The sequence below is a fragment of the Silurus aristotelis genome (genome assembly GCF_946808225.1).
Source record: "Silurus aristotelis genome assembly, chromosome: 11".
NCBI lineage: Eukaryota > Metazoa > Chordata > Actinopteri > Siluriformes > Siluridae > Silurus > Silurus aristotelis.
In genome coordinates this window covers 27,714,106-27,726,974 of record NC_139584.1, presented here as the reverse complement: position 1 = coordinate 27,726,974, position 12,869 = coordinate 27,714,106, and the positions used below count along the sequence as shown (strand labels likewise).

Sequence of the window (12,869 nt, the reverse complement as noted above, 5' to 3'; positions counted from 1 at the left end):
AACAATCTGGAGAAGAACCCCATGACGTTTGGTCATTGAGTGTATAACATGGATTTTGTAAAAGTTTTGTGAATGCGATCAAAAACAAATCAGCAAATTAACACAACAATAATAATAATAATAATAATAATAATAATAATATAGTACATTGACAATAAAATAATGATTTTTAAAAAAAGGCAAATGAATTTATGCCACAGCAGTGGCTGGGCTGCATTACTGGAAGACTTTATGAGGCACTCTTTAGAAAGCTTCTGTAAATCTGTATGTTTTTCCATGAGTTGATAAAGGGACCGGTGTTTCTTTCTCATATCCTCTAAGGGAGTTCTTTCCCACCATTGTTATATCTTTCTTATTCTTGATCTATCTTGGAGATCTAAATTTACATGTTGTGATTTTTAACTACATCACCATGCTAACTATGAAAAGAATAAAAAAATGTGTTTCAGGCCATCCTTAACCATCCCCAAGCGAATGCTTGTTTTACTTGGCTGGGTTTCAGAGGATCTGAGGTAATATAGCATTTGAACTTCCAATCTTATAATCACTGAGAAGAGACGTTAATCACTGAGCTATCATGCCAGTCGTTGAGTGTGAAAGTTAGCGGATTAGCCCCTCACTGAGCTCAATATTAAGGTTTGTTTTCTCAGATGATGTCTCTGGCCGAATTTCTGAACCCGATCAGATTACCTCGTTACATCTTAGTCTCCTAGATCGCGTGTCCGCATATGTGCTCCTCAGACAAATTGGCCAAAAACAATCCAGACATGTTTATCTTGGGATTAACGCTTTTTACCAGGGCCAAGTTCAGTGACATACACAAAAAGCTTTCAGGGTTTCTCCTTTATCATTCTGATTTGCATTTGAGGGCAGATCTACTACAGTGTAGAAAGACAGGCTTGCTTGGTATGCTTTTAAAATGTGTGTGTGTGTGTGTGTGTGTGTGTGTGTGTGTGTGTGTGTGTGTGTGTGTGTGTGTGTGTGTGTGTGTGTGTGTATGGGGGGTCAGGGGGAACGTAGGTGTGTGTGTTTTTCCACCCCTCCCCCCTCTGTGTTGGTCATTGGCCTTCTGAGGAAACAAATACACCATGTTTCTCAATGTGCATTTGTGTTTGTTCTTGTGTTCTCATGTCCTTGTTTAACCCATTTATTACTACACAAGCTTGCTTCCAGGGTTGAAGACCCTAACTTCCTTAAAAAGTCACACACACACACACACACACACACACACACACACACACACACACACACACACACACACACACACACACACACACACACACACACACAATCACATTGTGTTAGAATCTGAAGACAGAAATGAGTAATACTCATTTGTGTATATTTACTATAATACTTTAAACAAATGCTATTTTGGCTACTTTTGGCGGAAGAACCTTGGTTAGCTAGCAAGCAAACCATCTTGGGGAAAAACATGCTAATAAAAAACTTTTGCATTTAAACTAGTCAGTGATAACCTTCTGTTGCACAAGTGGATAGGAAGTGATAACTACATTTGGGAATATTAACCAGTTAGGCGAAACTTCCTGTGGTAAAGTTAGCCGGCTAGCGATATCCTTCTGGGGTTAAAAAACATATTAGCTAGCTAATTAAAGCTGCTTGTGTTAAAGCTACCAATCAATAAGCTCCTATTTTTAAAATAGGATTAGCTATTAGGAGCATCCTGTGGTAATATGAGCTGGTTAGACATAACCTCCTATGATATAATCATTATACTAACAATATGGGTCTGGTAAAGCTAGTTAGTTATAACTCTCTGTACTAAAATTAACTAGCCAGCAAAAAATAAATATATATATTTCTGTGCTAAATATGCTAGCAAGCAGTAGTTCTTAATGTTTTCGGTATTGAAAAACAGTTAATCGTCATTAATAAAAAAAAAATGTCAGCCACACACACCAATTTATTTCTTAATATGGGTAAAATGAATCACTGTGTTCTTCACTACATTCTGTGTGTACGTATGTAAGAGAGAAAGTGTGTGTTTCTGTCTTCGTTCCTGTTGGACCTGATCTTGAACTGGCGTCTCTGGAGAAGCAGGCCCACTCCACCCGTAAAGTTTCGTCTTTGTGTTAGATGGGATAAGAACAGGTTAGCTTCACTCAAACACATTCATCAGTGAAATTCTAATCATCACTATTAGAAACCTGTGACATTTATTAAACATCATTCTATTATTCAAGAGGTATCTAGTGATATATCACTTGTCCCACCCACTCAGTTGCCTTAATGTAAAAAAAAAAAAAGCATTAAACTTTTGGTAATAAAGTCAATAAAGTATAGATAAAGTGCAAAGGTTGGTGCACCCCATGCTTTCTATGTGAAATGTATGTCCATAAAAAAAAGATTTAACCACAAAACAAAATGTATTATTTGTCCTTCAGAAATAACAGACATGATAATAGAAATAAGTGAACTCATAATACATATATTGTGATTAATTTTATAAGTTTGGGATCAGCAAAAATGGGAGCTATGTGTTTGCAATGAAAAATGAACGTCTGTGAAATGTGAAACGCTTTTCTTTTGGTTTTCATTATTATATCCTAAAGGTACAAAAAAAAACTAATAACTGGGTTTGCTCAGTGGTGAAATACTTCTGATCAAACTAAGCAATCTAAAATATACATTACTGATGATATCATGAAATCATCTGGCCTTAATACATTATTATTCAGTCATTTAACCAGTTACAGTAAAGAAAATATTATATATATATATATATATATATATATATATATATATATATATATATATATATATATATATATATATATATATATAAATGAAACCTGTATCAACCACTGGCATTTCTAATTTTCTTTACAAATGTGTTTGTGTATAGAAGAGACCCATGGTCCCATAGTGACCCACCGCCCCTTTTTATAAACTGTTTCTATTTACATCTCTTACAAATGCATTTTTTTATTTTTTTTTATCAACACGGGAAATAAGATGATTTAATAGCTTTATGGATTGCCTTAATATGCAATAATGCATATTTATATCATATTAAGTTTGCCAACTATTTCATTTAATTGTGTTTTTGAAAGATTACATGCTAACTACTTATGCTAACCAAAACTTTTTCCTAGTTTCCCCAAGTTTAAGAATTTAATTAAAGCTGAACCCCATTATTACTTACTCATTATCACCTTGGAACATTTTTTTTTTTACAATTCAACCACTGTAGGCTTGTGGTTTATTAAAACGTTTTCACGTGTGTGGCAGTTATAGAGCCTTCCCAACCAATGTCTTTAACTCAAAACATTAACTGATTAACACCCCCCCCCCACACACACACACACACACACACACAGGACACAAAGATGTCCTTTATACTCAAAGGTACAACACGATAGTGCGATTGCTCCATAATATCTTTAATACAGTAGTTAGTTACAGAAAGATGAGCAAAAATAAAAGATTTTCATTAACCCAACTTTATCTGGAGTGCATCACCTCCACCAACCTGACCCCCTCCTCCATTCCTCACCTCTCTCGCTCTCCAAGAGACATTTGTCAGCTGCCATCTGTCTGTCTGCCCCGTCTCCTCCTCCCGTGTCTCTGACCACTCTTTAAACTATCTAATTAAGCTGAAACACCTTTACTTCAGTTACTTGCCCCCCTGCCTTCCATACACACACATGCTTTGAAGCTTTCATCAGCAAACAAACAAGAGCAGCCAGGAAGAAGGGCTCATCATGCAAACTCATACATTTATATCTTAATTTTACACAAGTGCTACAGAGGCTAAAGATGTGTCTAAAGTAGGAAAATACTGTACAATTTGTAATCTTTGACCAGTGTATACAAACCCACACACATTCGCACATCTATCACCTCGAAGGAGCTGCAGATTTGAAGCCAAAATTGTTTCTCCTGCAAATTCCTCATCATACGGTTCCCATACACACATTCATACTTCATTATTCATACAGTAGAATACACAACCCTGGGAGTATTATTTACATGCTGTACATAACGGACCATTTCTTTGACAGAGACACATAGAGGGAGTGAAAAGTCCTTTATCTTTTCAGTCTAAATAAATGTCTGTGTTTGAGGCCCAGCCTGGACGAGTCGAGGCACCAGAATGGACCAGCCGTCTGGTTCGCCCCCTCACTTCTCCTCTCACCTCCTTTTTATCCTTTCCTCTTTCTCCTTCTGCACTTTTTCTCCTCACACTTTGGTGGCCAGCGAGTGCAACTCGGACTTCTGGGTCTGTGCGCTGAGTGTGGATGAGGCAGAGCTGACATGACCATGAACGACCTTTTTCAGGCTGAGAAGGCAGAGGCAGCGTGAGCGGAAACGCAGGTCAAAGAAGGCATAAAGGAACGGGTTGAGGCAGCTGTTGATGTACGCCAGACAGGTGGCATATGGGTGCGCCAGCAGCAGGAAGTGCAGGAAACCACAGGACGACGGAGCCAGACCAAGATATGACAGTGCGTCCATGCTTTTCAGTACATGGAACGGAGTCCAGCAGAGGGCGAACACCACCACCAGAGTAGTGATGATTTTCAGGAGGCGCCGTTTTTTCTGGTCCTCCTTGCGCAGATGACCAAAGTGGCGTGCCACCGTGCAGCCAATTAAGCAGTAGCACACAGTCATGGCCATAAACGGGAGCAAGAAGCCAAGAGCTGAGGATGACAAGCTTAAACCGGCGATCCAAAGTGACTCGTGGCGCTGATTCAGGGTCACCAGACTGAAGTCCATGGCACAGGTGGTTCGGTTGCTGGTCATATCATCCACTGTGGTGCGAAAGAGCAGTGTTGGTGCAGCAAGAGTCCCAGAAAGCAACCAAATAGCGCCGAGTGATACCATCACGGTGCCTCTGGATCGGAGACGGTTGCTGCTCAGCGAATGCACGATAGCCAGGTAGCGATCAAAGCTCAAGCAGGTGAGGCAGAACACACTGGCATACATGTTTACCAGCACCACGTAGCTGCTGATCTTGCAGAGCGCAACGCCGAAAGGCCAGTGGTACCCAAGTGCCGTGTACGCAGCCCACAGTGGCAGGGTCACCACAAAGGTCAGGTCAGCCAAAGCCAGATTGCCAATGTAGACGTCTGCAGCACGGCGCTTGGAATTGGCCGAGCGCCACATTGTGAAGATGACCATCCCATTTCCAGACAGACCAAGGATAAAGATGAGCATGTAGAGGACAGGGATGAGCGAGTAGGACGGCTCCCACTCAGAGTAGTCACACGTTGTCTCGTTGTCTTCATAATAATCATAGCTGTCGGGGTACTCCGTGGTATCCATTGGATATTTCTGCCTTCCACGAAGTTTAAAAAAAAAAAGTTTGGTTCTCTTTCTTTAGTCCAGGTATGCTTTTAAAACTGCAGAACCAAAAGTTTCTGGGCTGACAAAAGGCCAACTGGTTGACTTCCCTCTGTGAACAGAAGTCTCTCTGTGAAGTTCTGCACCATGCACACGTGGGCAGCAGGAGCAAGAGAGCAAGAGAGAGAGTTTGTGTTTAAGTGAAGGGGGGAGAGCCAACCAGCCTATTTAACCTCCGTCCCCTCCTCGTCCTCCCATCTCCGCCCCTCAGACCCCCCCCTGTTTTTTCTAAAGCACAGTCCCCCTACATCCCAGTAACCCACCCCCGAGCCTCTGAATCTCGGCCAGCGTGGAGTGGGTCAACACAGCAGGAATTAACTCTTGTTTTTCTTCTTAATGAAAAAGTAATAGCCCATGCTTCTTTCGAGTCAGGCTTGAAATGACGGATGACCAAAGATCCCTGGGTCTCTTTAATATAGGCTGAACCACTTGATTGCTCTCTAACTATTTAAGGTGTCACTCAGAATTTGATTAAATGATCAAGACGCTCAAATGAGTATTTAATGTATTTAACTACAAAAAAGTAATCTAGTGAGCAATTTCTTTCTTTAAAATGAGGAACTTAGGAGGGTCTAAACTGTTCTCGTTTGGTAAAATGAATTAAAAAAAATTAACGAGTCTTGTGCATAAATGTGAAAATGCATTCATTAGCGAATAATGAATCAATAACCAAATAAGGAAACGAATAAATAGAGCAGTAGCTCCAGGGCTCGTCTAAAGCATGCTTGAACAGGTTTCTATAACGAAACACCTAGTTTGAATGTAAAGGTTTTCGTGGTCTCTGCTCAATTCCCAAATTGGCTTAAAACGGATTTAGGATTCTTAACAATTAATTAACAACTCATTCAACACACATTCAACTTTTCACCTATCCGGTATGGAGACAGTGTACTCTAAATTTCAATTAACGCCCCCAGTGCTTTAACATGCATAAATACCTACCTGACATTACATACTCTGATGTTACCTAGCCAACTATTTAGTATAGTAGTAGTAGTATGGAGACTTGCTAGGACATGTTAGTTGACTCTTTCAGTTTTAACGTTTTTTTTTTTCTGAACTTGACACAATTATAATAAAAAAAAGGCATTAAATGTTTAAGTGTGAATGTTAGCATCGAGTGTGAATGCGATACCGAGGGATTAATTAGCATCAGAAAGAGAGACACAAACTTATACAGTCCCCTCAGAGTCATACTCTAAAGGAAACGACACATCGGAGATAAACAGAGTCGTTAACTGAATGTTGTTCACGCACCACACCCGTAGAGAGAGAAAGAGGAACAGAATATGTAGAAACCAATTAGATGTGTATATGAGATACGTTTTTAGCTCAGTGTCCTTTCTATTTATCCATCTCTCTATCTCAGTCTCTGTACATATATATGAATATATATACTGTAGATAGATAGATAGATAGATAGATAGATAGATAGATAGATAGATAGATAGATAGATAGATAGATAGATAGATAGATAGATAGATAGATAGATAGATAGATAATTTTGAACATATTTAGCGATTTTTTCTTATGCTATTTAGTTACTCTTTTCCATTTTTTCATTCCATTCACCATATATTTACTTTTTTAATTCTGTCCCATTTTCATTTCATTAAATACTTATTTCTTTGTTAACACATTTAATTTTGCACCTCTAATCGCCTGAGAGCTCATTACAGTCCCTTAAGGGGGGGGCCATGAGATCATCATCAAAACATCTTAACCCAATCCAGGTCCTCTCTGATCCTCTTTATACGGTTTAAGTACTCAAGGCATCTTTTTCTAAAGACGTCTCCATGGGAAGTGCCATGCCTTAACCATAACATTACAAATTAGGGTCTCAGTTAGAATAAACATGATATTAACTAACCATTTACCAAAGACATACTATGGAAGGATGCAGATATTAATCTGAAAGAAAGTGGTGCTATTTCTAGCTGTGTGACCCAGAAAGGCTTTACTGACAGGAAAAGTAAAAAAGCTGCTTTTTGCCATTTTTAATTCCCAGTTGGAATTAATGAAACCGTGACCCCAAGTTTAGCTCTATGTTTTTAACTGAGAGCCTGATAAACGTACATAACCTTTTTTTATAATCAAGGATCAGCTCCAGGCTTCGAGCTGTACAATTGCAGCTAAAATCATGATCATCAATTTTACAAAAATGTAGAACAAAACAGGTTTGATAAACTTAAAAAACATAGTATATTAATATTTTAATGTATCAAAGCTGATAAACATGTCTGAAATATACTAAATTACAAATAATTATGCAATCATAGTATATCATGTCACTGGTGACTTAAAGCCTCAGGTTATAACATACAGAGGATTTTGTCAATTCAATCCATTAATCAATTTGTCAATTGATATTAACATACAGTGTGTATGTGGCATTATGGAACAAGTGCATTTGTCATTAATAAAGCATCTATTTAGACTTTCTTTACTTGGATAATGAAGTCTTTGAGAAGTCCAATAATTTGGAGAAGTGATGGAGCAGTCAGTCAATTGCTTTCCCAAAACTGGGTATCTATTTTAAATATATGGTATATACTGGCAGTGTAAATGTATAAAGTAAACAGGATATACATTATATATTAGCAGTGTAAATATTTAAACATCCAGTAATATATATTGGCCGTATATAAAATATATACAGCATATTTTGGCTGTGTAAAGGTTAAATATATGTTATATATTGGCATAGAAAATTATAAAATATACAGTATATATTAGTAGTGTAAATATGAAGAATATACAGTATATACTGGCAGTGCAAATACTCAAATACACAGTATATATCTCAGTGTAAATATGAAGAATATACAGTGTATTTTGGTAGTGTACATTTTTGAAATATTGAGTATATGCCGGCAGTGTAAAGACTAAAACGTATGGTGTATATTGGAAAATTATTAAGATAGTATGTAGTATATCGTACAAGAAATCTTTGTTCATAAGTTGAAATTGTTGGATTTAAGTGTATCACATGACATGGTCAGAAAGTTCTGACTAGACACAATGGCAAGAGCGTACAAACCAAACATGCTAAAAACATTAGTATTTTTAGCAAAGTTTTGTCATTTTATTAAATCACAGGCCTATCGTCTGAGGATCTTCGCTCTATAATTGTCGGGAACACACAATGTGACAAATAATAATCTCAGCGGTAACAGCGCAGTCTAAAAATCACAGTGTCGAAATATCAGAAATATCAGTATAACTTGAGTTAAACTTGAGTACACTTGATTGATTGTCTCGAACAATAGTTTCTGCACAAACCCAAAAATCTACAATGTAGTGTAAGCAGGACAGTGTAATTTTCCTAAATCACAGATATATTATAATTTATAATATAAAACTTTTACACAGTCGATTCCAAAATTCAACCTATTCTGTTAATAAGGCGAATGCGAATCTACCCGTTGATTCTTGTATTTATTAAATGTACCATTAGATTGTTATGTAAATTGGAAAACAACTCTTTTCTGCTCAAAGTAATTTCCCTTACAGGATCAGGCGAGTATCTATCGAGATGTTCCTGCTTCTTTTTAAATGCGCAGTATGAACTACAGGTCGGTCTTGTTTAATGATCGTTCTCGAGTGCACCAGTTACAGTTTGGATTCTGATTCGGATTCAAATGACGGTCTATTGTGCCTGAACTGCTCAGATGGGTGGACACATAACCGGCTTGTACGTGCAAACCTGGTGTGTATCAGAGTGTTTGATTGGTTAGTTGGTTCAATGTCCTGGCCTGGACTTGTTTCCAAGGGTTTTCTTCCTTACGTATAATTTACCATATGTTATGCTGTAAGTAACTACTATAGATCATCGCTAGCAGCACTTTCATTAGTGAGGTCCTGGAGGGTCTGCCTTTATCATGTCAGTCATTTGTAAGGTTTTAGAAGCCGGTGTAATCCCTGTAATCTTTTACTCCGGACCTGTGTGCAACCTTCTTTCCCATGCATGTTGTTTTTGTTGGACCTTTGCACCTATCGGGAGAAAATAACACACACTCACACACACACACACACACACACACACACACACACACACACACACACACACACACACACACACACATAAAGCAGACGGCCTGGTGAAAAGAACAACACAGTGCTTCCTGCTCCAGTGGGGTTGGCAGAGTGCCAGGACATTGAACCCCCTCTAGTGGAGAGACATATACATAGTTTTACACCACATATGCTCAGGGACATGAGACAGTTTTTTCTGGTACCTCGCTTTCTGGTCTCACACACACACACACACACACACACACACACACACACACACACACACACACACACACACACACACATACATATGTTGGTGACTTCTGGTGCTATCTAACTCCCTGCAGTGTGGAGAGGATGCCTGCTGCTCACCAGGATCCTTTGGGCAAATAAATAAATGTGCAAATTAAAAAAAATAAAAGGAGGCCTGATAAGAAACAGATGGTCAGATTAGCCAGACGACTCTCCAACACACACACACACACACACACACACACACACACACACATACACACACAATTGCCAAATAAAGCAGATGAGTTGAGATGAAATCGCAAATGAGGAAACCTCTTGTTATTATACACAACACGTCTTTACTATTGACTTTGGTATCAAAGAGGAAACTGTAACACACACCATCTCACTTTCCATCTCATGAGAGACACAATCGCTCAAATGTCGTGGAAATCTCGACAGTGGCACACACACAAATGCAAATAAACGAAATCGTATCATTCGCCACGACAACCTGCTTCCATACTTCCACAGAAATGTAAAATTTGGATTACAATTTGGAACACCACAACGTACATTTTATCCGTCTATAGTTATAGCTGTCATTGTGGAAATGTTCATCGATTTCTTCAATCATTTTCTCTTTTTGAAAGAAAAAAAATACTCTGTTCTGAAGTCTCACAAGGTGGAAATATTACATCTGATGCTGGACACTGTTTAAGTAAAATGTTATATTTAAACAATTCCTTATAGAAAATCTTGCAATTAATAAATAAGCCTTTGTTGAGATCATAAAATGACATTCTTCCTCCACTTGCTTGTTTATTTTTTTCTCTAATGAAATGTTTATATATAATGTTATTTAAGGAGTCTTCAGAACAGAGTACTTTTTACTTTCAAAAAGAGAAAACAAAATGACTGACTGATCATCACTGCTAACTGCTATCAGGTACTAACTTGAATATGTTAGAGGTAGTTTTCCTCCACAGCAACATCTTCAGAACAGGAGTTTTGTATTAACAATTAAACAAAGGAATAGACATTCATAAATGCTAGCTGAGAATGTTGTGAAATTTCACATGGTGGAAAAACTACCAGATTTCTGGCTTCAGTCTGGAGTCTGTCTGACTTCTGGTCAGTCTGGTCTAACGCTGAAGAAAAGCTAGGGAGTCTCCAGTGTTAGAGGTAGTTTTCCACCAGTGGAAAGCTTTCATGACAGGCATTTTTTTTTTATTAACTCTGAAACAAAGGAATAGATATTCATAGCTGCAAACTGATAACAGGAACTAACTTGTTTGGTGGACACAACAATGAACAATTCCTCAGCTTAACTCTAGACAGATAAAAAAAAGTGTGCGGTGCGTTTGCAACAACGGAATATCGATGTAATGGATGTGTCTTTGGAAATATAAGACGGGGGTTTTCTCTTTGTGTTTTGTCTGGTCTTCTCGAAACCCCGTTTCTCCTGCTCGAGTGTGTTCCACTACAAAGTGTGTGTGTGTCGGTTTCCTCTCTGCCGTAAAAGCTAAATCGGCCGGTGCGAGAGGGCTAATGGTGTTTTGTTTTCCCCCCGCATCACTTAAGAGCCTCTATATCGAGAGTGAGACCACACAATGAGAGCGTGTGTGTATCTGAAAGTGTGTGTGTGTGTGTGTGTGTGTGTGTGTGTGTGTGTGTGTGTGTGTGAGAGAGAGAGAGAGAGAGAGAGAGAGAGAGAGAGAGAGAGAGAGAGATGGGGGTGTTCAGAGCAGCTGTCTGTTATTTCTTTCAAAGTAATCAGACCACAACTACATGATAGGAAACACTGTTGAAGAACAACCCATTTATATGTGTGTGTGTGTTTGTGTGTGTGTTGGGGGGGGGGTTTGTATGGTTAAATTGAGTGGCAGCTCCTGAGATTTGAGAAGACAGTAGCACACACAAACACAAACACACAGATACAGAGCCACTTTGGGTCAGGATCAGAGTGGAGTAAAGCGTATGAGTTGAGGCATGCTCAGATGAGTCGAGGTTAAGTGACCTGGAGCTCTGAGGCTTCTTGAAAAAAAAACGTAAAACTGTCAGCCTTCGGTTTCGTGATTTGTGAGATCCTAAAGCCTTGGATCAACCACTGGCATCTGACAATGTGTGTGTGTGTGTGTGTGTGTGTGTGTGTGTGTGTGTGTGTGTGTGTGTGTGTGTGTGTGTGTGTGTGTGTTGTGTATGTTATGTTTTACAGGTAACACCTGAGAATGCTTTGGGTGGGATGAGACTCAGGGCATGTACCTGAAGGATTTTGGGATTGAAAGATGGGATACTGACAGGGAGCCTCCAGCTCAAGTGTGTGTGTGTGTGTGTGTGTGTGTGTGTGTGTGTGTGTGTGTGTTTGTGTGTTTGACATGGTGGGTTGTTTAAGCATGCAGTCCCTGAGATGATAACCAGCATATGTTTGTGTGTCAAGGTACACTGATGTTAAAAAAAAGATAAAATCAAAATGATGAAAAGACGTAACCCGATATTTCCTTCTTGTTGTTTTTTTATCTGGAAAAATTGCTGCTTTTACTGTATATCATGTAGAAAATTTTGTTCCAGGGATGTAATTACCATCCTAAATCATTGCTCCTGATACTACAAAGAGCATTGGGATGTTACCATGACAACGATTACAAATAACGGTTTAGACTGAAGTAATAATTGCGCTAAATCACCTAGCATATGATAACAGTTTTGACAAGACACAACGTCAACTTTTAATGAAAGTAGATAAAGAAATACCCCAGAGCGATCACTGTGAAGTGTGTGAGTCTCCAGGGGGAAAAAATGTAATCTTTTGGGGGTGTAAAGATCGGTTGCTGATAGGGAACCTGGTGAAAAACGTGTGTATTCCACGAAAAAGCTCTACCAGAACCAAAGAAAGTGTGTAATTTCAGATTTGTTGCAACGATTTTACATTCAAGCCGTTAGTTAGGGATTGTGACTAAAATGCCTTTACTAACATATTAAGAATTTTAAGAAGCTGATTGTAACAAACCCTGTACACGAAAGAAAAATATATTTTGAACAAATTGTAGCTAGTTAGCTAGCTTGAATTATTTAGGCTCTTTTACTTTTAATAAGAAACTTTCGTCACGTTCCCTCATCAAAATACATTATTACTAGCTAGCTGTTAGCTAGGCCAAGCTGTTGCGTGTCTAACTATTAGTATTGTGCTTATTACATATTTAATATAGCTAGCTAGCAGTGATGTTAGCTAGATGCAGTAACGGAATATGTGTGT

At 38.6% G+C, this 12,869-nt stretch overlaps 1 protein-coding gene across 1 annotated transcript; it reads right to left on the bottom strand.

Annotated features, from left to right (window-relative positions):
• Window positions 1–3,383: 3,383 nt before the first annotated feature.
• On the bottom strand, window positions 3,384–5,500 carry aplnra (apelin receptor a). Its single transcript, XM_083553423.1, has one exon. It carries the CDS (start codon window positions 5,284–5,286, stop codon window positions 4,204–4,206), a length of 1,083 nt encoding a protein of 360 aa, XP_083409549.1. The 5' UTR covers window positions 5,287–5,500; the 3' UTR covers window positions 3,384–4,203.
• Window positions 5,501–12,869: the final 7,369 nt, after the last annotated feature.